At 40.8% G+C, this 27147-nt stretch overlaps 2 protein-coding genes across 4 annotated transcripts in view; one reads left to right on the plus strand and one right to left on the minus strand.

Moving 5' to 3' along the window:
* The window catches only part of BMP6 (bone morphogenetic protein 6), a 94808-nt gene extending 91732 nt beyond the window's left edge, over positions 1 to 3076 (plus strand). For all 3 annotated transcript variants that reach the window (XM_074899652.1, XM_074899650.1, XM_074899649.1), the window contains one exon: positions 9 to 3076. In XM_074899652.1, coding sequence (XP_074755753.1) covers positions 9 to 158 — 150 coding nt within the window. In that variant the 3' untranslated portion in view covers positions 159 to 3076. The remainder of the gene's footprint in view (positions 1 to 8) is intronic.
* On the minus strand, positions 2933 to 26680 carry TXNDC5 (thioredoxin domain containing 5). The gene is made up of 10 exons (XM_074899653.1): positions 26404 to 26680; positions 22325 to 22474; positions 19515 to 19620; positions 18163 to 18259; positions 15743 to 15858; positions 12886 to 12972; positions 9877 to 10017; positions 6988 to 7070; positions 3690 to 3819; positions 2933 to 3076 (listed from the first exon to the last, which is right to left on the minus strand). Exons 1-10 carry the CDS (start codon positions 26628 to 26630, stop codon positions 2954 to 2956), a joined length of 1260 nt encoding a protein of 419 aa, XP_074755754.1. The 5' UTR covers positions 26631 to 26680; the 3' UTR covers positions 2933 to 2953.
* Positions 26681 to 27147: the final 467 nt, after the last annotated feature.

The raw sequence follows: 27147 nt of genomic DNA on the forward strand, positions 1-27147 counted from the left end.
GGCAACAGGTTCATCTTATGAATCCTGATTATGTTCCCAAACCATGCTGTGCACCTACCAAACTAAATGCCATATCTGTTCTTTATTTCGATGATAATTCTAATGTAATCTTGAAGAAATACAGGAATATGGTAGTAAGAGCTTGTGGATGTCACTGACAAACAGTCATCACATGGACTCTGTGATTCAACCATGAACTTCCATACTACCTTCCACGCTTTCATGAACTACCTGACCTTGGAGAAAAAAAATAATTGATGAACCACCTTTTAGAACACCATGTATGTGCCTTGCGGGAGGAAGGGGTGTGGGGACTACATGCTGGGGCAGGAGCAAACCGAACCACTGGACTTCCTACAGACTGATGCTATGCCACGGTGGCTGCTCAGCTCTGCAGAGCCAGGGTGTGCAAAGCAGCGACATGCCCACACGCGCTTTACTTGGCTGGGACGTTCTCATGTAGCAGCTTGGCCTTAGCAGTCGCTTGGATGTGTGCTGCAGTTTTACCAGATGGGCACCCAACACCCAAAACAAGTGAGGTTTGGGGGAAGATGAGGGGAGAGATAGGGAAGCTAGAGCAAAGACAGTGGTATTAATACTTCAGACTTAGAGCATACATCTTGTACAAGATAATAAAAAATTCCTAAGGTTAGGAAATTGCCTTTTGTCTAGAAGGACCAGTTACTACACCTAGACTGCTAGTCTCCCCCTGAAATCTGTCACAACAGTAAGCATCTTAAATCGTGCCAAAGCAAATGTTCCAGTTTTTTTAAACTGTGCTTGGAGCATAACTCTGATCCTCCAACCATAAGATGGCTTGGCTGCACCCTGTTTTAGAAACACTAGAGTGACCTCAGACCCTGGCTGGTCTTTCCAGTTCACCGTTTGATTGAGCAATATAACTTTATACACTTGTTCTTCTGCAACTTCCTTTCACTCCCCACGTGGAGCTGCCTCAACTACTACCACTTGTCCAGGAAGGAAGTCGGGACATTTCTACAGCTGTAATTCGGACGTAAAAGTTTAGGGGCCATTCATTCTCTACCAGGACAATTTATTTACAGGAAGACAGAATATCAACAACATATGCAAGTCTTTGGCCAACCCTTCCCCTTCAACTCACGCAACTAACTGCTATAAAGGATACATTCACAGTGTAGCCGTGGTTTGTCTAGCAGGAGCTAATAGCAGATTGTTTTGATCAATATTAAACTTGTATTAAATGCACTTACCTCTAATTCTTGCATTTAAAAAGCTTCTTGTAAATACAAGCTATAATTTATTGCACTTGTCACTGTATATTCATTGTGCTGTATCATTTATAGAAAGACTGCTTTTTTAAAAAGTTTTTATTTAGAAAAATCTCAGTGTAAACAATTGTACCACTTTGATTTTATACAAGAAACTCATGAGATTGTGCTTCACTAGAAAGTTGTTAAAAACATGATAATAAAGGCTTCCTTTAAGGCAGAAGTATATACACTGATCTAATACATCTGCCAGTAAAACACTTAGCTTTCACTGTGGCTTTTTCACTCTTACACATTTTCAGATTGAACAGAATCAAAAGTTCTGGACAGACAGTGGAGCAAAGTACCAGGAGAAATTCACTGATTTAAAAGTTCATTTCTGTTGTGTTTGCCTTTTTTTTAAAAAAAAAAACAAAACAAAACACACAACCTGTTCCATATGATGGACAAAAATCAGCATCTTGACAGATCAGTCAAATTAGCCTGTAGTCATCCTCATTCCATGAGTTTCTGTGCACACGAGATGACAAAATTCAGTCCTTGGTTTGCTTTGTCTTTGTATCGTGACAGTCTCTGCAGTCTAAATTCTTTGGCTTTCAATTATGTTTAACATGGAACATCTTACACACCAAAGAACAGACCCATATTATAATCCGAGGCACCACAGAGTGCATGGTCCTAGCATTCAAACTTAGCAACGCTTACAGCTTGAAAAAAGGTTAAGGCTCAAGAAGAGTGGGGAACTATTTTACCCTACTGTAGAACAGCTGAATGGAAAAAGAAAAACAATTAAACATTGTACTACTTATTGTTCTCTAAGTACTTGAATAAGGAGCAGCCCAGAAAAACGTATGAATTCAGGTGAGGGTAAGAAACATATGTCATCAGCTCTGAAGTCTAACTAACTGATCATTCAGTATTAACGAAGCAGTTAGTTCTAAGAGCACCGATTCACTTTGGCTCTATAGAAGTAGAGCATAATTACTCCTCTGGAGCTGGACAAAAGCAGCCTACAAAAATCCACTTGACACATGTACACTATGGCATCAGTAATGTTCAGGCACATGTTACGGTACCATCACTTTCATTATGGCTAGACCTCCCACGCTGAGAGGATTAACAAGAAACAACCAGCTCATGGTGGCCTGGTATCTTCCAAAGGTGTGTGTGTTTTCAGCCTCCTGTGACTTTCCATTTCTTAACCAGCAGCTATATTAAGACAAGTAGGGTTTAAGTACAGTTGCAGAGGCAAAAGTGACTCAACACAGCTGTAGCTTTTACCTTTCTAGTAATGGTGGCCAGTTTGTAAGGATTATTTCTTAACCAAATCTAACCTGAAGACAAAAATATTCTACTGGTACCCTTAAGTTGGTTTTCTTAATGTATTTTTAGTCTGAAAGGAAACCATTTACACTTCATTTCGGGAACGCAGAAATACTACCGATGCTGAAAATATTCTCAATTTGCACAGTAACTACTTGTTAGTTTTCCTTCACACACAGGGTAGCATGTCTTTAACACACACGCGCACACACACACACAGGGAAGATACCAATGCTTAGTACATTCAGTTTCCTAAAAACAAACAAAAAATGCCCCAATCCCCACCCCCACCCCCACATACACTATCTGAAAATTAGCAATGATTGAAATCCCTCAGCTACTGTACAAAGACAGCCAGGGACAGAGCATCTGGACTTTTATTACAATTCATCCCTTGCCTGACGCAAGACAAAGCTATGCAGTGATTCAAGGTCTCTTGTTCCATTGTGTTCACTGACTTTCTTTCCACCTCGAAAAAGCAGAAGCGTAGGATAGCCACGTACCTTCAAAAGACACACACACACAAAAAATAAACGTTACTAATGTCCAAACTCACTGGTATCCTTCACTTGTATTTACCTGACTCTGAAAAGCCACCAAATGCCTCTAAAACAATAAGCCATTTTAATTAAAAAAACCCAACAAATTACAAATTCAAACACCACACCAGAACTTCCAATGCCAACCTGCAGTTTCTGAACATTTGTAAGTGAATGGGATAATACATGTTCCTCTACGCTCTTGGAATGGCAGCTCTGGCTCTGGTTGCCTGCCTACCAGCACCAAAAGACTTTTTTCTCCTACAAACAGCACTTAGCATTGGCTACCACAAGACTGCTTTGGTGCTTTCACTGAGGGAGGCTTCTTAAATTGGGGACTTCTTCAGCTTTATCCAACAATGAGAAAAGCCAAGCCTCAACAAACAGTCCATGAAAGAAACAGTGTCACCAGGTGCTGTTCTGAACTACCTCTTTTTTTTTTTTTTTTGGCTAACGGAGAACACAGCTGCACAGTCACCAGGCACCCGCAGTGCAGCAGCCGGCTTGGCTGCACGCTGGAGCCACTAACATTTGGTACACAATACCGTCCCCTTCATTTCAGCTCTTCCACACTTACAGAAAATCTGTTGCAGACGTTACGTTCCACAGTGCAGTCTACTTCTGCTATTTTGACATCAGTCAAACCTGGAAATTGCTCTTTGGCAAGGTTCTCCCAAGTTGGAGCCAAGTTCTTACAGTGACCACACCTAGAAACAAAAGAGAGAGATTTATTTAGCAGATATACCTTCCAGTTTATCTCTACTGTCTTGCTGCAAAAGCTGTAAGCTTAAGTAGCGGCGTTTCCTATCCCCTAATGATTTGGCCCTCCAGCTTCCTTGCACTATTATGTCAGTAAATGAGCTAAAGAAAATGAGTGATTTTATGTAAGTTAGTTAAGCACTGAAGTAGTTTCTGGCCTTTGTTAGTCTCAGCTGGAATAGTATTCTGGATGTCAGAGCATTAACATTTTACCCTACAGAGGAATATGAAGCCAAATAAAGATGAGCACAGAGAATATTTAAATGGGGGGGGAAAAAAAAAAAAAAGATCACTTAGAAACAAACATGTTTTAAGTAAGCACAGAATGTCTGTAGAAGAAATTACATTTTCAGGTAGCATACGCCAGTTATTCTAAAGATACATAGCCTGAGTTTAATTATTTAAATAAGACTTTTATTTCCACATTAAATTTCTTCCAGTTCTTAATGGCCTCCCTGACCAATGTAGCATCGCCCAATGCTAGAAACCCAGTTTTAATAGTGGCATTTGTCAACACAGATTCTGTTTTTTATGAAACACCCCAGTAGTTCAAGGCACTTTTTCACTGAAAGTACTCTGAAGTTTAACCATTACCACTGTACTTTCAGGTGGATCTGCAGTGGAATTGCTTGATAGTCAAACAGCAGATGGAAAAAAAAAAAAATTTAAAAATCAGGCCCTATTCTGTTTTGCATTAAATAGAGAATCATTCCTGTTATATTATCAGTAACACCAAAAAGCCTGTTTCTATTTTATTCCCTTATGTCTCTACAGAAATGTGAGAATGCAGTCCACAGAGTACACACAATGAAACACCAGTGTCAAGAGAGAAAATGATACTGTAAAATGGCAGGAACTACAGTGAAGTATTAATTTTGTTTGTATTTTGAACTTCTTACTGCCTTCAAGAAGAATTCCCAAAGCACTTTAGACTTTAGAGCTGCATTGCTCATTCTACTCTAACCCAGCTGCACCTTAATTGGGTTATTAAAACAGCCCTGTAATTGCCTTGAGGCTGGATCACAGCATTTACAAAAATAATGAAAGATGTCTCTGCAGAAGTTTTCTTAATGCAAGCCAGTGTGTACTTAAACCACCTTGTTAATACACAGTGACAGTACAAAAGCATTTCTGATCATGCACAAAACCTACTAGAACAGGATGATTTTATGCTTACTATACAACATTAATATTTATCCAAAACTAACTGAAAGACCGACCTAGCAAGCAACATAATAGTGTTTGCTGAGCCCCACATAAGTTAATCCACTTGGAAGAGAAAAAGGTCATTTATATGCAGAGCACTACAACTGTATACATAAACTTGACTTTCAGAGATAAAACTACATAAATATAGGAAGTATTTTCCTCAACGGTGGCTTTCTGAATATTGGAGCCAGGGAGCACACACTGGTTGAAGAACTTGACTCTCTGCATCCTGAACCACCATTGCTCAGCCTGCCATCCAACACTGATCGTGCCATCTGTGAGATCCAGCAGCACCCCATTAGAATCTCGCAAGATAAGGAGATGGTTGAAGTGCAGTATTATTAAGAAAAGTTAATTAAAAAGGCAGCATTTCTTTATCTCAAACTTTTCCAGAAAAAGTTTGTCAGATAATGACCTCCTACATATGCCAACAAGCCCTGGGTTCAGAAATCAGACTAGAAGCTGATTTGCACACAAGTGTAAACTGAATCTACCAGCCAGTTCTGCTGATGGCATAGCAGCAGCACAGGCACAGATGCAATCTCAGTGAACAGAGAGGATAAAGGGAGTGAAAGGGGATGTGTGTGTACGGGCAGGGTATTTCTTAACACAGTGGTGGCAGATACTTGCCCACATCCAGAAGCACATATTTTCAGACATAGGAGAGCACAGAAGCGGCTCTCAAGCAGCAAACCACACTGCAGTAAAAAGGGTGACAACACTGGCAAAGACTGCATCATTGAGATTACATAAAACAAAACTCCCTGGTACTTCTTGCCTACAATAAGAAACACATTCCTATCTACTGTCAAAGTTAAGCTGCATTATTTTGATACTCCTGAGCACATTTAAATATGGGTTGCATTTGCCTATGTTGCTTTGTAATGGTGACCTTTTAACACCCCCAAAATAAGATACTTTTATATTTTATATACTGCGTTAATGGGATGGCTAGTGATGAAAGCAGAAATGTGTTATCTTTCATACAGTGAAATACAGCTTAATTTTAATCTCTCCCCCTAAACTAGACTTCCTTTTATTGGCTAAGAGACCGGGCAGTGGATGAGAAAGATGGCATATAAGTTTCATAAAATTCAGTCCAGGCACAAATAAGATGAAGTCTATAAACCAGAGAGAGAAACAAAACTTTTTTTGTCTCAGAAAGGGAATAGTAAGAAAAAATACTTGCTCTACAAGTGTGTAACACTGAAGTCTTACTGCAGCTTGGGTCCCAGGCTCTGCTGGATATGCCAGTAATATTAGATGCCAGATAGGACATTACTTTTCCCCCCCACCCAGTGCTCTCCATTGGGTGTCTACACCTACACCATCTGCACTGGAGATTTCTACCTGGGGTCACTATAAGAATGTATAACATGGAATATGCTCTTAAGAATATCTCAAAATTGTCACTTGTGCAAATTATTTTTTTGTCAGTTACTTGAAGAGTAACAGCCAATTATCCATAGCTCTACAGTCTGTACAATTCCCAGGTGTCCAAATAAGGCTTCCAAGAGAGGCTGGTTGTGACAGGATAGGGCCCAAAGGCCAGCATGCTCTCCTTTCTCAGCACTGGTGATACGCTCCCCCCACCTTACCCCAGTCAAGGGACAGAAGCGCGCTAAGCCTGCAAAGGCTTCACTCTCTTTGTTCCCCAACATTACCTAGAGGCTGACACAGTAAAGCTTCTCTGTCAGCCTTTCCAGAGAGAGGCATCCCAAAAAAGCTAAAACAGATTGGTTTTGCTGTAACTCTTGCTAACACACACATTCTTCAGTTAATTCACATTTTAGATCCAGACTACAGTAGTACACACAACTCAAAAGACCTACAGGAACCAGTGCATTGACAGTTTAGACCATCAATAATCCTGAACAACAACAGGACAACAGGTGCGAACTTCTTACCACGGAGCATAGAATTTAATAAAGGTGATCCCCCTGGCAATGGTTGCATCAAAGTCTTTTTCAGAGAGAGAGAGAACTGCAGCCTGTTAAAAAAGAAAAAAAAAAATCAAAACTTTTTGAATATATAACATCAGGCAAATGAGCTTTTAGCTACCTGAAAGGGAAACTCAAGCTGGAAAAGATAATTTATTGATAATATAAGCAAGAGTAGCAGCAGAACATCTCACTTTTATCCCTTGGCTACTTTCCTCCCCTAGAGAGATGTAGAGAAGTGCACACTTCACGCTAAATCTCATCCATAATTGGAGAAACAAAACATCACTATTTTCAGAGGATTTGCCTGTAACCAAATTTTTAGTTGTTGGGAAAAAAAAAAAAAATCACCTTCATTTTAACAGACTGTGAAGCAAATGTTTCAAGGAACAACTCTGAGAAGAGTAGGCTTAAAGCATGTCATGGCCATCTGAGAGTTTAATGAGGTATTTAAAGCATATTAGCGATGTCTTGACAGCTGTTCTCCCTCTGCTATATCCCTGTATTGTATACACAGAAAAAACTGTTACCCAAAACACGTATTTGCCTGTCAAGAGGACATAACCACACCATGCTTGTACAGATGCCAGGAAGAATTTTTACTCCTGATAACATCAGGAGCAATGGCATGGGAGTGATGGGAGGATAGCACATTGCTTACAGACAGTCTCATATGAGAGCACAGAACCGTAACAAACTTTATTTTTTGTGCAAGACCTTTGAGGGTGGGAGGGATTAAAAATAAAAAAAATCTCATGCCTATAAAAGCTTCAAATTCAAATGAAAGCAAAAGAAGAACAAGGGTGCAACTGACAGTATTACCCACTCTACTTTAAACCCAGTAAGAGTTTTATGAAGAGGAGTCAAAAAGAAACTTGAAATGACAAATTATCCAGTACTTTTAAACATTTCTGTAAACAACTGCTAGTTCATGAAATTATTTCATTAAGTTGAAGTGTTATTATCTCTAAAGAATTATTTAGAAATTAGAAATTATACTTTCTCTTATTAAATAATTAAATGGAGGAAAAAATGAGCAGTAAGTATGTATTCTTCTATTCTGGATTTCCTACATGGATATCTAAAACAGATGTTTCAAACATCATTTACAATCTAAGATACGGGGATCTTAAAACCCCATAAATAACATGCTCTCCACGATCCACACAGTAAAACAAATTTTAAAGATCTGTAGATAACTATCAGAATAGCAATGTGAACAAAAAAATTGTAGTATCAGAGACCTCAACTGTAGCTTGGTTTCTTAAGAAAAGACATCTTAAGCAATTACATAATCTGAGCGTCTGCTGGTCACTCTACCTTAATCCATCTGAGTAATTTTAGCCATGTCTACCAGGACAGAAGTCTCATGGACATAAAAGCACAGCTTCTGAGAAAGGGCTGGCAAGTACTTGGCCCATGTAAGACATGGGGTAATCCACGTAGGGACTAAACACTGAGACACAAATTTGGAGTCAGAACTCACTGCTTCTGCTGCCTGTGGTACCAGCTGTGGACTGCTGAAGGTAAATACAGTCAGAATTTGCTGGCTACATGGGCCAGCTCCTTGTTTCAAAATTCATAAAAACAAAACCAGAACCATGGTGTCTGAAGATGAATGAACAAGAAATGGCAACATCCAAAGCTGCAATGTAAAGCTGCAAAGACATGTTGAGTCCTACACTGTGTCTACTATTATTTGGCAGAAATATCCCTGCACAATCCTTTCCTGTTTGTATGTGTGCTGGTGCATGCAAGGCATAAGTGGGAATTTGCATCACATGTGGTTTGTGTTATTTCTATAAAAATAGAATGACAACTAATTATTTTCTGCATTGTACTAACACCAGCTTGTTAGGATCTTCCAAATATGAGGTCAATTTAAAAAATAAATTTGAGGGGTATGAAAACTGCAAATCTATGTTGTCTATAATGTTTTTGTAAGCCAATTTATGCAAGATAAGTAATACTGCTGGAAAAGTCAACTGGGAAAGGTAATACTCTCCTGTGAGAATCTACATATAAACCATATTTATATTAATAATATTGATGCTTTTTAATTAAGTTCATTCTATATCACAAGGGAGTATAAATCACCATCCCTTTTCTAGGCAGAAGTATGTTTTCCACATTTCATGAAAAAGTATTCTTGAAAACCATCCTTAATGTCTCAATTTTATATTCAGCTACAAGAAAAATGGCAGATGAAATGCTGAAGTGATTAAAAGAGACAGAAAACTAAATGACATGAAGTACAACTATGAAAGGTGATAAAGTTATTCCTGCCAACATTCATAACCCCTGTAGCTCCTACAAGCAGGATTAGCATAAGCCTCCAAACCCAAGGTGTTTTCTTGTTACCTTGCCATATGTAGATCATTCTTCATAATGTTTGTTTGTTTGTTGTTTCTGCAGATAGTCTGTAAGTATAGGACCCTGGCTTTTTTTTATGGGCTTAGCAGTGTGTGCTATCCTCCTGGGTTCAAGTGAGAATCTTGCAAGAAACATTCCTCTCCATAGCAATGAAATACACTGTCATAGAGACTGAGGTGCCAGCAGTTCCACAGATCAAAAAAGACCACATTCATGCCATTCTATCTAAACAATTTATTGCAACCATAAAGAAGGAGCCAGGTTTTCTTTTTCTTTCTCCAATTCATCAGGTTAGTAAAAATATCACTAGGACTTATGGTCTGATTCCACTCATCAATTACTAAAAAAATAACCTGGAAAGTATTCGGTACAGTTTACATCTAGAAATTGTCAAGCTATCAGAGAAACCCACGGAAGACTCAGAGAGGCTGCTGAAACAGTTTGAACTCTTTTAATATCACTGCAGAGTGCAGGAGCACTTACCTCAACATGAGTAGGCTCTGCAGGTGGCTGCGGGGTTTTGGCAGGTTCATCTGCTGGTGGCTCTTTTCCAGAGCTCTGCAGCTGGGAATCCACATATTCTTTTAAAGAATCAAAATCCCTCTTCCCTTTGTACTGGTCACCCTACAATTATGAAATAGTTCGTGCAAGTGTTTATATGCAAATAAATAATTAACAAATAAATACCAGAAAAACATAAGATTGCCAAGCGTAAGTATATTCATAATAAATATGATTATCTATCTATTCTTTAAACCTCTCCATGGCATTCCATTCACCCCATGTCTTCAGCATTTGCCATAGATTCTTCTGTACCAGAACGGAACAATCTAAAATTTCCTTGAAATGAAAGGTATTCTAGAAATGTAAAAGCAAATTTTAGAAACTTTTCCAATCTTAACTTTATCTTGCACCCTAGTCAGCTTTTTCAAGGTTTCATTTTTTTGAACCTAAAGCGAGGAACAGTAAAATACCCATCGCTGTTTGGTGGTGGTCTGTGTTACTCCGTCCAGTGCTTTGACAGGACTGAAAGACAAAATGCTGCTTGACTACAGTGTCACTCCTCTGGCCCACGCACTTGTCACACATCCTCAGAAAACCCAAACAGTAAGGCAATGCTCTCTGGGCACCCAAGTTCACCTGGGAGCAAGAGACAAGCTGCCTGCTGTGGGGCAGGATTTCCAACAGCACTATGCTCACAAAAGTTAAGTCACATTTTTGAACCTGCACATAAAGCCCTCAGACAGCTAGATCTTCAAGAAGCCACAGTTTGCCTTAGATGCTTCCCCATATCTCAGGTACTTTCACAACTCTACAGAGAACAAGAAATCAGAGCACCCTAAGCAGCTCCTACTCTCAAATCCACTGTTGGCCATCTCTAAACTGGCTCTTGTGCGACTGCCCTCACCACTCCCTGCAAAAATTCTCTGTTCAAAAGAGAGGTCATCTCTTCCAGACATGACATAAACATTTTGGATAGAATTCTTAAGTTTTGTCCCATGAGGTGTGGGCTACAAGACATATCTCCTCTCATAGAAGAGGAATACTCTTCAAGAAACAGCATATAATCTTCCATACGTTGGAAGGAAGAATAGACACCTTCGACTCTTTCCTACATCTTTGGAACTCTTTCTACACATTTTGCTTTTGTCATTGATAATGCTAATATATAGCCGCTTTCCCCACACTGGGTCTAAAGTCACAAAGGAATTAATCTAAGGTGATGCAAGAAGCCTGTACCTGCTTGTTTATAGCCATTTCAGCAGGGCAAGGTCAGTGCCCATTCATTTCTCCCAGGGTTTCTGCTGCATCTAACCAAGAGGGATGGTGTGATGCCAGACTTCAGTTGTGACAAAGGCAATGATGTTATTATGGACAAGGCTGGATGGCTGAAGCAGTCCTCCTCTTCCCCCCCCCCCCCCCCCCCCTTACTGAACGGTTAATAACAACCAGAAGGATTTCCAGGAATTTCTGGGTCAGATTATTGGAAAGTTGTTGGGGTTGTTTTGTGTTTTTTGAAAATATATTGTGCCAGCCCACAAAGGAACATGCGATTCTGTACCAGTATGCCACCAAGGAATACCACAGTGCCAATGGAGAAAAGCCATTGTGACGTCAACAAAAATACATTGTTCAGGCTAACAGCTGAGATTCAGCTTCACCAAACACAACAGCAGCGATCTGACTTTTTCATCCATCGCATTCTCGATTCAAGTAACTCTGAGCAACTCAAAAGTCAATAATTATAAAGGGTCAAAAAAAAATCTGTCTTGTCAAGAAAAAGCACAGCTAACTTTTCTAGATCAAGATAGTATGGTTCTGGCAAGGTATCTTGCCATCTGTAGCTATCTGAAAAATAAAAATCAAGCAAGTGGAAAACCATTCTGGAGAAACAGCAGAACACTCCCTGTTCTTCAGACTCATGCCATATAGAGACAAAAGTTTAATTAAGTGAAAACACCTCTAACCTTGGACATGCCGCCACATTTGATTTGAGCATTCCCTCAACTTCCAGTTCTGCTTCTGACACGTGGTAGGCACCGCTGCTCAAGCAGTAACAGGGTATTTTCTGTGTGAATCAGGCTGGGATTCAAACATCCAGGTGCTGCTTCATTTAAATTCCCTGAAGTGTCTGATCTTATAGGGGTGCTTATACCAAACCTCACCTGAACTGGTATATTCTCATGGCCACCTTCTCTTTAGAGCGGCAGACAAGGCAACAGCCACTAAACTGGACCAAGTAGCAAAACTTGTATCTCTGTAGATATTCAAAAAGGAATGAAAGCTGAATGCAGCAAAATCCCAAAGCCCTCAAATACTTAGTGGGTAAGAGCTGAAAGGAGTCCTGGGTTCTCTGCTTGCAGACCTATTTTTAATATTCATTTAATTTATCTCGAAAGTGTGAAACATACAATAAGTAACACTACTATTTATAATATGTTTATTTGCAGCTGTGAATGTACATGGTATTTATAAATATTTTACTTCCCAACAACTTTGGAATATTTTAATTCCTTGAATTGCTACAAGGAAAAATGTCAGCTGGGCCCACAGGACTCTCACAGTGTCATATGAAGTGTTCAGATTTCTAAGAAGGAAAATTTGCATTGCTTATCACTCATCAAATTGGGACCTCTTGCAGATGAGAACCTTCTGATACACACTGTGAAAATTACATACTTTTTTATTATTTCTATTTCATCTATGTTTTTGTGTTCCAAAGGAGGTAAGGGATTAAAATAAATTAAACACTAGCATAATTGCAGATGCTGCTTACAGATTTATGAACATCATACCAGTTTTTTTGCAGAGCACAAAGAGCAAAAAACTCTACTTTCATCTGTGGATGAAGTATAGCTCTTGCAGTACCCCACTGCTCTCTCAAGCAGACTTTTGCATATGCCCACTTGATCTTTTTTTTCCCAGGATGCAAGCACAGTCCAAGTATTCAGAAACAAATGGTTTGCTCTTTTGCTGAGTTTGCAGACTCACCTTTTCACCATTCCTAAACCAGAGGAGTGTAGGATAGCCACGAACTTGGGTTTCGGAGCAGATTTCATAATGCTGGGTACAGTCAACCTACATTTTCCAAAAAAATATAAGCCATTCAGTGCATAAATATACAAGCATCATACCCTCCCTTATGTTTAAAATCTCAGAAAAATACAGGAACAAGCAATAAATGGCTTGGCAAGACTCAGTACTAAGTGCTGTCTTTAGAATGATTATGTCTGCCTTCCAAACAGTGGTTTAGTTGTACAATTAGGAGGTTCTGTGCGAGTGATTTTTTTTTTAGGAGGTATTGGAGAGGAAGGTACAGATAGAAGGAAGTAGTAACAGCTACAAAGAACAATAAAGACATAATTAAATATTCCAATTTAAAAGTACATGGTATTCTCAGTGAATAAAACCACTGCGTGGATAGTAAGGCACAAAACGCTAACGTGAGAGAGCTTTAAAGTGAAGACACAAGTGATTGGCTCATCCTTTTTTTAAAAGGGTACTCTTCAAAGACTTCAGAAGACATGTCGGGAGCTAGCTTCCTTACTCTCAAGGAAGCTCCAAGTACATAGCAACTTTCAATTCTAATATGTCATAAACCAATTTGTGAAGTTATTGGTTTATAATCTTTTTTGAAGAAGAAAAAAAAAGGATCACTTAAAACATTGGAGCCTTTGCTCGACACAGCCCTTGGATTTTGAATTTTACATTAGAAACACTTTGCTCCAGATCACTGAAGATCAATTCTAAAGATTAAACACCATCCTGCCAGTAGGTATCATTGCTGTTAAAAGCTATTGCCCCAGATTACGGAAAGGTTATGGTTCAACCTTCTTAGAAACAGTTGCGTTTCCTGTTTACTTATAGACTTAGAATCTTAGCCAAGACACTTCTCAAATAGTTTCACAAGGTAAAGAGTTACACAAAATTAACTAGGCATCAGGACAAATCTTAGCAACTTACTATCAGTTATAGTAAACACGAACAAGACAGATGAATGAATAAAACACATTTCACTAAATTTATTTTTCGCTAGGTGTCTGTTTTGCCAATTATTAGGCCTAGCATAAAGGACACAGCCAGCATAAAGATGAACCAATAACCAAACTGTAATTGATACAAAAGGGTCAGCATATGGGTGAGTGCTGGGGGTACAAACAAGTCAGTCAGATTATACATAATCGATATCAATCCCACTGACCCCAACAACAACACCACACGACCAACAACGGGTGGAATAAATGGTGAAATGCAGTCTCCCATAGAAGGGATGGGAGACAACTGAGTCAACAAGCCAAACACATAAGACCAAGGAAGCCACACACTGAATCTCTACACAGCCCACGTTTCGAAAGGCCAGACCTGACTAGAGCCCAGTCCCAGGGAGACAGGAGGTCCTTCCCCAACAGAAAACTCTGCACAGGGCATCCACCTCACAGACAGACACTGCCCCTGCCTGCAAGTGGTCCCAGCTCTTATCCCCAAGTGGGACACCTGACCCTTGTTTACTTAATGTGGGACATCTGGGGCTCATTTACCCAATGGCTCTCCCTGCCAGGCCGCTGCACCCTGGAGGGAAGCCTAAAGGAAAACTCACCCCCCCTTTGTGAAGGGCTGTGGGAATCCCCCATATGTCAACCTTAATTTGGGGCTTGGGGTTGAAACCCCAGCATTTCAGTATCAGAGAATGATAACTTCAAGAAGATACTTAAGCTAAACAAAGATTTTATCAGACAGCAAGCAGGGTTCTCAAAAAGTAGATCAGCAGATGCAAATTTGGTACTGACAGCATCAAAGGAGCAATAGCCTCCGATATTTTATTCTCAGAGGAATCTAATTTTATATCCACCAGGTCTCATAATTTGCTATTTATAAATATATATGTCTTCTCTAAAGTTCAACTATGTTGACCTGCTCTGTACATCTGCAGTGTACCTGAATTAGAAGATTTTTAAAAGCATTAAATTTTTTTTTTTTTTTTTTTTAAAAAGAAGCCAAGCTCATCACCTCTAGTAACAGCTGAAAGTGCTATGAGGGCAGAGGCAGGAGAGATAGCTGAGATTTTGTCCCTCTGCAGGGCTGACAACACTGCTAACTTTGCAGTCTTTCAGATCAGTGGAACCACTCTGAATGCTTAAGGACATGGAAGTCGAGCCTGGCCAGTTTTCCACCACTGGCAAATACAGAAGGATTCACATCATGAGCCACCTGGACTGAGGTATGGGTCAGCAAATAAAGTCACTAACTGCAAGTGCCAGACCAGCTCCATACCTCAGCACAGGAGTCACTCCCCGTACAATTAACAAGCTCCCATGGTAAATACACCACAGAAACTGGTTATCAACCCTAAGGGAAACAGTGAAGCAAGACAAGATATCAGTTTTTAAGGTGAAGACAACCAGCCAAGAAATAATTCATCATAAGGAGCCCTGCAGGTCTAAAGCTTGCTAAAGAATCCAATGCTCTAAAGAGCAAATTAGAAGTCACATTCCCACTCAAAATAAATACTGAAGTCTATCAAGTTCTGTCAAAGGGGAAGCATAATAAAAAACAAATCTCAAAATATTATTCCCTGCATCTGAAGTATTAGACTTATTCCCAGCTCTCTCTGAAACACGGGGAGCTAGATCTGTTTTAAACAAGTCCTTTCTTAAAATGAGGGTGTACTGTCAACTCTGGATGTGTGAGAAAAAAAATAACCATTCCAAAATTAACATAGAAATTATGACTATAAAAGGATTTAACAGGTGACAAAATTATTTGCAAATCACAGCACAAAAATCATGATACTTGGCTGAAACATTCATTCGCACAAAACACATTTTCAGACTAAGAGCACTTCACCTACCTTGCCAATCTTAACAGCTTCCGAATGCTCGAAGGCTTGAGCCAGCTGTTCCCAGGTCGGGGCCAAAGCCTTGCAATGACCACACCAAGGGGCAAAGAATTTGATAAAGTGATTACCTTTTAAGTCAAATAATAAAAAAAAAAAAAAATTAACTCATTTGGAATGAATTTGGCTGCAACTAGAGTAGGTACTAATTTCAGACCACAAATTTATCACAGTATTTCCTGAGTTAAAGATAGGAAATGCTGTGAATCAAAGGCCAGGACAGAACACTTCAGCAATTAGGTTGTCAATACCGTGTGCAGTCCCACAGTGTTGCCAACTTCCCTGAAAATCCAGTTTCACAAACTCAAGCCAACAAATCAGATATTAAAACTGGTATTTTTAACCTATCCATTTGCTACAATGTCTAATTCTACAATGTCAATCACTTGCCCTATTACAGAACAGAAAGAACCACCAAGGAACATGTATTTATAACAGCATAAATGAAAGTATTAAGACTTCAACTTAAACATTTCTTAGGAAACACCACTACACTAAGTCCATGAACTACCTAAATAATTTTGTTCAGCTTTCCATTCTCCTTCTGCCTTGCTCTTTATATTTTCATGTCAACTATACAGAAATAGCTGCCTTTAGATTTTTGCTGTGTTTTATAGTGGAGAATCTCTGTACTATCTCCTACTAATGTTTAGTTTAAAAGAATAATCTTATTTGCAGAGGATCAGATATGTAATTTTCTTCAATTAAATTACTATTAATTCAAGATGCTGCATGCTTTTGCACACATCAAGGCAAGGCTCTGTTAATACAAAATAAAAATGAACTTAAAACAAGGAAAAAAAAAATCAAATTAATTTGAGGGAAATGCCAGCAACTGGAGAAAAGCTCTTTTAAACAGAATTATTCATAATCCTTTGAAGACTTCTTTGAAGCTAATATTACTAGAATTCATTTCTAGTTTGAGGGCTTGTTCATAAAAGGAGGTCAGAAGAAAGACATCACAAAATAACTAAGAAATATAAACTGGAGTAGTGATGTACTCTAACTTGCCTCGTCTGCACATGAAAGACTTTCAAACTGATATGACGTGCTTTGCTTTGGTCAAGTAAACTGGAAACTGAAATTTCTCATGAAGGAATAAGAACATCTAGTCAAAATCAGCTATTCTATACCACATACTCTGATGTATTCTCCTCCCTGATAGAAAAAAAAAGAAAATTCTTTTTGCCCTAGAGGACCAAAAAAGTAGAGGGAGAATTTTTAAGAACAAAAGTCAACCTTCCAGCTGGAATTGCTAAATCTCCTGCTGAATTTAAGCACTGAACTTCTTGTAACTGAAGTCAAAAGAGGGCAACAGCTTTACAGATGATCATAAACCTGCTCAACCATTGAATACCACCATGAGAATGTCTCCTCTATGAATGCCAATGGATACACAATAAAAACATTACAATAAAAATATTAAAACATTTACTCATACACAAAATTAACTTATCTTCTCAGGCTGTGAAGTTTTTTAATGCTTGGCATCTACCTGATGGCTTAGAGAAGAATCCATGAAGAATTAAGCCACAGAGGCTGGGAAATTTTGTTAGCTGCACAAAATGCTCTTTTACACTTGGAAATATTTCTGATCAGTTAATGGTTACTTTGAGAAACTCCAGTATCTACATCACTGGTGGTATCACATGGGCACAGACAGTTTTTATTCCAGCCTTTGTTTTTAGGAAAACTGATAGAGATGGTAGGATCATCTGTTCTTAAGGCAGCCCAAAGTCTGTATGTAAGATTTTGCTCATTCTCTAAAAAAACCCCCACCATGTAGGGGGTGAAATTTCCCACGTTACGTATCACTCCTGGCATTAATTTTAAAGCTTCCAGACAAAGTATTTTTAAAAATGGACAAACAGGTAAAGTGTTTTGCCCACATTAAATTCTGGAGGAAGGAAGCAAAACAACATCAAATAATGGGCCAGACTGGAGTGGGATGGGGGCTGTAAGGAGGAAGCAGGAGGAACAGGAGCCTGGGAGTAAGAACAAACCAGCACCTAGGGAAAGAGGAAACAGGACTTGCAAAAACATAAAGTGAGTAGTAAGGCTGTGACTGAGCAAGGAACTCCGGGAAAAAGGTAGTTTGGTTGCGCAAGTCCCACTAGCTTTTTCTACTTGATTGGGGGCTTTAGTTTTACTGCTTTCTGAGTGGAGGGCCATTCTTAAACATTCTTATATGGTGTGCCATAGGTAATTAAACTACTGCATTTTTTACACAGTCTATAGTTTCATCCTCTTTCACTAGGAGTTACTGGAAAATGAAATTGGGAGGGAGGTACCTTGAAAACGAACACTTCTGTTGCAGACTCCCCAATACTGATGTCTCTAAGCAAGTATCTCTTGCTTATGAAAAAAACAGTTACCTTCTGCTATGTGCATCTTAAAATTATCTGCTGAGAGCTCATACATTCCCTGCTTAGGTTCAGGAGCTTTTGGTGGTTCCACATCAGATTCTGGATCCTATTAATGAGAAAAATTAACTTTTATTTGTCTTGTACAGTAAATACACAATACTTGATTCCTGTATCCCATCATTCTGTACTCTGAAATTTTAAATTCCTAAAGCAATGTCCTTATTTAGCTTGATTCAGGTATCTAATGTTTCCAAACAAACAATTACTTGAAAGCCAAATGTGAAAAAGACTACCACACAGAAAAGAGGTATCAGTCATGGGAATAACAGTTTTCCACCACGCTGTACTACAGTCACAGAGCACAGTAGCTGTTATGGCATTCATCGCATCACCATGTATATTAATACACTTAGATTACATAACAGTTCCTCCATAGCATCACGCATCAGCCACATCTGCCATCACACCAGTTTCAGTGGTCTTCAGGCTATTTAAAAATAGCTAGTGAAAAAGCTATTTTCTGCTCCCCTAAAGCAAGAAAGAGGGACCTAATGGCTCCATGAAGGCAGCAACAGTGGGAAAAGAGCAAACACTTTATAGCTATAACTTGCAGCAACCCCACTGGCACTTAAGCAAAAGCAAGCAGCTACTTTCTAGATACTAAGGTCAGAGCTGGAAAGAATTTTTTTAAAACCTCAAAGTACATTTCTTAAAATAGTTTAACATTTAATTATTAAAAATACCATGCTTGCTTAAACATAACATGTTCTAACTGTGGTTCAGCAATCACTAAATCTTTATCTGGATTAGAAACAGCAATCACAAATTTAATTTTATGCAAGGCTTGACTCCTATATGTAAGTCTACCCCTAAACTCAAGGGTTTTCATAGTGATGGTATTAGCTTAACTTACCTAACTGATTATTTTAAACCCCTTCTTTGGGCTATAACATTATCAGATAGTAACTGAGCTAAAGATGGCATCCATGTTTTAAGAGGTAATTAAACTCAACACAAATGCAATTTATAACGTATTATAGCTAAATTGCTTTTCTTTTTCTAGAAACATTACGGCCTACAGGTGTCAACTGAATTGACACTAAGAACTGTATCTTAAAATGTCAAAATGCTAAACATTAAAAACTGCTTTATGTACTGTAGTAATAAATACAGGAAACAAAGGGCAGGTCACAGGCTGACAGCTTTAATTAACATTCTGAGTTATGTGGAAGCTGTTCCATATTGTTACTGCCACCTGACCTTTATTCTCAGGAGCAGATCTCCTCCTGGAAAATGAAACCTAACCTATAGAAATGATAGATAAGCAAGTCTGCAGGAGGGAATATTTCTTTTTCACTTACAGATGGCTCCTCATTTAATTTCTCCAACATCCAGTTTTCCAGTGCCTGGAAGTCCCTAGGGCCTTGGTATTTCAGAGGTTCTTGTCCTGGTTTAAGAAGCTTTAGGCTAAAGGATCAAAAAGTACAAAAGAGTGAGGCAAAAATTTTCACACAGGAAGCATCCTTGGAAAGCTAACATGCTTTGCCAATCCACAGCAATGCAGCTGAAGCTGCATTGACAGCATTCTTTACTATTAGCATCAGGCATCTCCTTCAGTTTAAAGGGTCACGGCTAGAACTTACAACACTTCTTCATTCCCATGTAAGCTTTTAAAGGAGATTTTTAAAATAGCAAAAAGAAATACCATGTTAAAAATTAACATAGCCTAATATTACTTTGATCAATAAGCAAGAGCAAATAAAATATCACAGCATTCAGTTCTAAGGTAAGACATTCATTATGCCTATGAATCCTACAGTTTGTCAAAAAGCATCAGTTTGGTTTTGCTCGCCTCCCTCCATCACCAAAGGAAAAACATCCAATGCTTATTTTCCCAGGAATTTCTTTCTCACATTTCATTCCCTGACTGCTCTTGGAATGTAGGACTTTTCACGTGGTATTAAACTGATTAAAAACATGCTAAAACAAGTCAATAGGACAAGGAGATAACTGACTGCTTGTAAGGATTCCAGACTTCATTGATTATAACATCTAACAATTGCTATCAAAACTTTTCCATAAACTACCTAAAGTTTCTACTATTAAATATTTAAATTAAAATTGGAAATATATTTGGTAAAGGGGCAATATCAACTTCTGACCCAGTCTTATCTTTTTAAAGCAAATCTTAGTTTCAGTTACTACTGTCACCTAGCCCTCAATTCCCCTTGCCAAGCTGTCATTTTGTACTTCCTTTTTCTTTAAATGTTTTTCTCTCTCTTCTTGCTCCACAGTAGGGGAAAAAAAGAACATATGAAAGTGTTGAAAAAACACATAATGCAAATACATTCAAAAGAGATAAGAGCTCCCACCGTCTTTTCTATTTAAGGTATTCTAGAATGTTTTTTGTGATAATAGAAAGTCAACATTTTTCTGAGTGAAAAAACCCCAGCAACTTTGTAATAAGAAAAAAATAACAACAAAGAAACAGAAGAACACCAAAAATGCACCTCATGGCAAAACTTTTGAAGAGTAACTAGAAAAAAAAAAAATGGTATCAGTTTAAAGAGCCATCTGCACCTTTATTTTCTTCAAATGAGGGTAAGTTTTCTCTACTTCAGTTGAGAGAGTATTTTGCAGCACCGAATAATCCTGAGACAACCGGTACTAAGGAGCGCAGAGACCTGCTCAGCCAGTTTTACTCTCAGGGGGATGGAAAGGGGATGCAGCCTTTCCTTTGACGGGTGTTTGGAAAAGCAGAGTAGGGACCAGCACATCCTGGACTTGCAACAATCCCTCTGTGCCTGAGGAAGCAGCGAAATTTCCCTTGCTGGAGGTTTTTAAAAACAGGCTAGTTAAAAACTGACTCAGACAGGAAGAGAATTGATATTATGAATTCCTCTTTATCTCTACATTTCTTTAACTAGGAGATGACTGCCTTATCATTTATACTTTTCAAGTAGATGAAAGTGAGCACTAACTATTCCTAGATATTCAACGACTTAAAGGGGAGGCAGGGGAAGCAATTATGCATCCATTCATGTTTTCCTTATTCAAAATCTCTGCCACTCTTTCTATTTTACAAGGAACAGCACCACAATATGCTCAAATACGCAAAGACAATCAATGCTCACTTTTGGGGATATTAAAACAAGTTGTAATATTCATTGTCTCTCGGTATTTCTAGTGGAACTAAGCCACAAACTGCCCTTAAGGACAACTGCTATTTCAACAAGGACTTTACTATTTATAACTCTCAACTTCTACTCAGTCACAGTCATCTGCGTCAAAGCGGGTGCAGCCAGGAGCTCATGTCAAGTTCAGGCTGTTGCTTGGGTCCGCAGTAATGCTAGACAAAGTGAGCAAAGGGAAGGAAACTGAAAAATACAGGCTGTGGAAGGGGTACAGATGATTACATTCTCCACTTATGAGTAATCAGTAAAGCAGCTGAAATGATCCCATACATTTTTGCAAGAAGCTTGAAAGACGACACAAGTGAAAAAAATCCCCTTGCTCCTTTTTGGCATCTAAAAAGGGAGCACGTGTATCTAACCCAAAAGCACTATCCAGGCTGACCTCATAGGCAGAACATGATCTAGAGTATCTGTCAAAGCTGAAGTAGTAAGGCATACTAAATTTAACAACTTTAAACTCCAAATAAATCTGAAGTTCTGTACATTACCACTGCTATGCAAAGTGATATTATTAACTTATCATTTTATGAGGACCAAGTTAATGCAAAAATTTAAGCGATCACCTATAAATTAATTATGAATGGTGCAGTGTACCGACAAACTTGTGACAAGTTATTTCTAAAAGCATTGTTACCAGAGACCAGCTCTATCACGCATCTCATGGCTGCATAATGTACTGTTGCTTGAGAAAGAGATACTCTCAGAGAAAAGGACAATTCCGGACTTCATTTAAACACAGACATCTTCCAAGCATAAACCAGTTTCTTTAAAAAAAAAATAAAAATACTAAGAGTAGTATGTATCACATGATACTTGGCAACATGATAAAAAGGCTTAAAATGAACATATTGAGACCCAAAGGGCTACAAAGAAACCCACCGAAAAAATATAGCTTAGAAGTCAGTTTCAACAAATTGGCAGAGGATCATGGAAAACTAAAAAAGAAAGAACAGGATCAGACATCCGTTTATACTTACGTAGGGTATCCTCGGACGCCAAATTCAGAGCACAGTGGAGTATCTGTAGTACAATCCACTTTAACAACATAGACCTGTGGGTTTTCCATGTTGTTGTATTTATCTCCCAAATCGTTCCAAGTTGGCTGGAGACGCTGACAGTGTCCACACCTGCGAGAGAAGGAACAAGATATTTGCTTAATAGTTGCTCAGGTTTAGAGGGGAATAAATCTATGGAAAAGTCATATGCAGAACGGTCAGAGATTTTAATAAATTTAAAAATAGTTAAGTCAAAAACTCGAGCACTGTTACACTAAGCAACAGTGAATACTATTAAGAACTGTAGGACACTGCAAACACATCTCACATAAAAATCATCCGGATATGAGAACTGCTTGCTACTACCCTTTTACATTACAAAGGCTACTGAATGCCCCTGAACTTAGTGAGGCTATTAAGAAAAGCACTCTCAGTCTTCCATCTTTCTAGAAAAATCCTGCAAGGCTGTCTAGCTTTCTTTCCACTCTAACATTTCAAAATACTGTATATTTTAGCAACCGGTAAGAAGATAACAGTTTCTAGCCTTTTTGCAAGGCCACTTGTGCTTGTGTATGTCACAGGAATTGTAACTTGCAAGTCATGAAACACATCAGGACTGATTTCTGAACAGGGTTTTTCAAAATCCTCCCATACTATGCTTTGCCCCAGCAGCACACCATCAACTAACTATATCTGCATATACACAGAAAACTGGCCTCATACAGTTGCGATAACAGCAGCTTCCCAGAAGCAGAAAATGGCTATTATTCTTCTCACTGTTTTCCTAGTCTTTCAAGTCTATAGCAATATCCTATTCCTGTAACTATGATGAAAAATTTTAAGGAAGGGATTTTCATTTCTCTTTAATGGCTGTTTTTGACAACCCTCCAAGACATCTAAAAATACATAATTGGATTAACAGAAAACATTCTCAACCTGACAGTATGAAAGCTGTTATTGCCCTTGGCATGACCTAGACACTCTACTTTGTAAGTAACAATTAAACCACCATTAGGACTTTGAAGGAAGTTGCTCCCATTTAAAACAGTTTCACTTATACAACTGGTTTTGAGTCCACTTGTAGAATAGCTGCATGGATTCACACCTTTCTGGGTATCCTGATATCATTAAGAAAAAAAAACAAACCACAAAAAAAACAAAAACCCCTGAGATTTACTTTAACATAAATAACGTTATGTGCCTGGAGGTTATTTTGCTGTGGCAGTTATCTATAGTGTACCAGGTTGCTCTACCTCACACTGACAAGTCAGTGCTCCTGCCACAGTATCAGCACTTCTCATCTACAAAACTGGATGGCAGACTTGCTGGGCCATGACAAGAAGGGATGTAAAGGTACATAAGGGCTATATATGTCAAAACTACAGGTACTGACAAGCCCTCTGCAGTCAGCAAGGAACAGACACTTCTGGAGGCCACCAGTGGAGCTTGAGCTCTGCAGCTAACAAGGCCAGCACCACAGCAAGATACAGCACATATCACTATCCAGTTAAAAAAGTTGGTAGACCCTGGGATAGACAGGTATAATGGCAAAAGCAGCACATGACCAGTCTTGCTCTGGACAAAAGAATCCAGCTAACGTACGATCCACTCAACAGAGTTCAGTTCAACAGCAACAAACGGACTTCCAGAGGTTTACCAAGAGAACACATACATTGAAAAGATCTGTAATGGTCAAAATAATGCAATGAAACCACTTATTTGAGATTCCTTCCAACTAAAGCACCAGGGGAACCTCGTTCCTCTGTAGACACGCAACTGACAGTGCCAACATCTTAAGAATATCATGCTTCCGTCCTTTGCCAAGTGCAGCTACCAAGGGGGACCCCCTGATGACTGAAAACCTGAGACATTTGATGGCAAATGACTTGGAATTCTCTCTTTTTGGAGTAGCCCACAATATCTGAAACAAATGCAGAACCTCACGTGTACTGCTGCTGTCTGGGAGTGAGACCCTAGCATCATTTGTTTCAAGAATCTGGAAAAGAAGAGTTGTGTTGGCTCTAACCCAACCCTTACTGCTAGCATTGATGCTGTAACATCAGCAGCATCCATACCAATCTGAAAGATGATCCCAGCTGAACATTGCGTTGTTTGCTAGGCTTCTCCATTATAACTACAGGGAGCAGTGCCAAAACGCATGCCTCTGTGAAAAGCAACAGGAGATTAGCACATTAACATCAATAGGGCAAGGGGCTATAATATAGACTCCTGAGCTGTCAGGTTGCCATTCTGATACCATTGACAATAAAATAACTGGTATATATATGCATCTCAAACACCTGGATGTTCCTTTTGTCTTTCCCTTTGGACGTGGAACCTGGCCCTGTTGCTGCCTGTCAGGAGCCAGAAATCCAGGCCAAGGATCCTGAAGCTGAGACCCAGAGATCTGAAGGAGGCGAGAAGAACATCTTGAGAACCTGCAACAAGTTTGGGAAACGACGCAGCTCCTTCACGCTCGAGTTGGGCAGAGATCCTCAGCCCTCCCTAGGGTACAGCATGGTCCATGTTTGCAAGGCCAGTGCTCTCTTTGATGCACGCTGAGGATGTGCAACATACGCTGGACTCTGCAACAGCCCATTTGGCACAGGGTCTCCTACAAACAGCGTGCCAAGATAAAAGCTCATCTGGTTTTAGGGATGCCTGTGAAACAGTCAGGCAAAGCTTGAACAGACACGGTATTATCACCTGAAAACAGAACAGAGCAGAAGCACTCTTGCTCTGCACAGGCATTCCTTAGGCCTTACAGCACTCTCAGGCAAAGGCCCTTCACCAGCAAGTGAGGCGTCCTCCACTTTGCGAACTTCAGAGAACAAAGGAAGGCATCTGCTCTTTCAAGCTTTTGCTTAACATTTTCATATTGCATAAACAAGTTGATGTTAATAACAAAAAAAGTAGTAGTTCCTCAGTTTTGAAAGGAAATCCTTTGCTGCTGTTGATTTCAAAGAGCGTCATGACTCACGTATGCCTAAATGGCACCGTGTGCCAATGGATACCTTAGGATCAAAGCACGACTTTTGCACATTGTTCCCTTATTTTACCTCAATTTAAGAAAACTTTGAGAAAAAAAACAAACAAAAAACCCCAAACAAACAACCCTAACAACAAAACTTTCAATAACCTCTACTGGGTATACGTAAGTCAGATAAAAAGGGGTGGGGGAAGAGGCGAAGGAACGAGGAGAATACGAACAACCACTAGAAAGGCCCAGAGATGAGAAGTACTGCCCTCTTGACAGCTGTACCATCCAGCACAGCCCTGTTCTCCCACTGCTCTCAACCATTCTTGTGTCAAACGCACGGGTCCAGGACAATAGCGTGGCAGGTCTCTTACAATCTGAGAACTCTCCAGCTCTGCTACAGCTACCTGCAGCCTCGGGGACACGGCACGGCCGTTATACTGCTTTCACTGCAAAATTATCTTTACGTTTTGTGATTGCAAAGCAAACGTAAAGTATCTGCGAGACTGGGGGACACGGGGGGACACGGCCGCCAAACTGCAACCACTGCCACTGGCAGGGGCCACACGTGGCTCTCGGTCTCTCTGAGGAACGACGTGAACCCGGGGAGGAACCGGGAGAGCCGCCGGGGGCCGGGGCTGCCCCGGCTCGTCTCCCCACCGCCTGGCGGAGCGACTTCGCCCGCCAGGTGCCCACGCCCACGGGGCCGCTTCGGTGCCGCTGCCGCGGGCCCTCGGAGAAGGGGGCGGCCACCGCGGGCCGGCTGAAGCCCCCGACGCGGCCAGCACGGCGGCGGAGGCCCGGGCCGGGCACACGCGAGGCTGAGGCTCCGGCTCCCCCAGCCCGGCCCGGCCCGGCGTTCCGCAGCCCCCGGCTGCCATTTCACGCGTGTCCCCCCCGCGCCGCCCCCGGGGAAGGCGCCCGGCCCGGCCCCGGCTGTTGGGGCTCAGGGCGGCGCGACCCCGAGGCCTCCCCGGCCGCCGGCCCGGCTCGGCCGCCTCCCGCCGCCACGTCAACGGGGGAAGAGGCGGGCAGGAGGGCGCCGCGCCGCGCCGGGCCGTGCTCCGCCGCTCCGGATACCCACCACGGGGCGAAGAACATGACGAAGTGGGGGGCGGCGGCGGCGCCGTGCCGCAGCATCTCCGCGCTGTAGAGGTGCCGCCCGTGCGGGTCCGGGTCCGCCTCCGCCGCCGGGGCCGCGTCCGGGCCCGGCTCCGGCTCAGCCCGCCCCGGCCGGCCGCAGAGGACGGGGCCCAGCACGGCCAGGGAGAGGAGGCGCCACCAGGCCGGGCCGGAGCGGAACGGAGCCATCGTAGCGCCGAGAGAGCGAGCGGCCAAAGCCCCGGGCGGCTGCTGCCGCCTCCCGCCCCTCCCCGCCCCGCCCGGGCCGGCTCCGGCCCCGGCCCCGGCCCCCGCCCCCTCCTGCCGCCCGCCTCCCCGCCCCCCTTCCCCGGGCACCCCCGGCACACACGGGCACCCCCGGCACCCTCCCTTCTGAAAAATAAAAGTTCTTGTCTAAAAATCAAATAATATATAATAATAAATAAAGTATATGTTTTATTTTCTTGATATATAACATATACTATCTAAACTTATATATTAATTATGTTAACATATCAATTTATACTTAAAATTTACAAAATTAATAGCTTGTATGTGTTTACACATGTACACACAGGCTACGATGAAGCTTTTCCCGAATTACATCGATGACAAGGCAGGCAGGGTGGCCCCCGCCCGGTTAACCGCGGTGCCGTGCCGCCGGGAGGAGGCCCCCCGCCGCCCCGGGGTCCCGCCCCGCGCCCACCCGGGAGCAGGGCCCCGTCCC

The sequence above is a fragment of the Athene noctua genome, chromosome 2 (genome assembly GCF_965140245.1).
Source record: "Athene noctua chromosome 2, bAthNoc1.hap1.1, whole genome shotgun sequence".
Lineage (NCBI taxonomy): Eukaryota > Metazoa > Chordata > Aves > Strigiformes > Strigidae > Athene > Athene noctua.

Coding starts and splice junctions, on each gene's coding strand:
- TXNDC5 (XM_074899653.1), bottom strand. CDS start 26,630: ATGGCTCCGTTCCGCTCCGGCCCGGCCTGGTGGCGCCTCCTCTCCCTG. Junction 12,973..15,742: donor AAGCTGTTAAGATTGGCAAG/GTAGGTGAAGTG, acceptor TGGAAAATGTAG/GTTGACTGTACCCAGCATTA. Junction 3,820..6,987: donor ATTAAATTCTATGCTCCGTG/GTAAGAAGTTCG, acceptor TTTTGTTTCTAG/GTGTGGTCACTGTAAGAACT.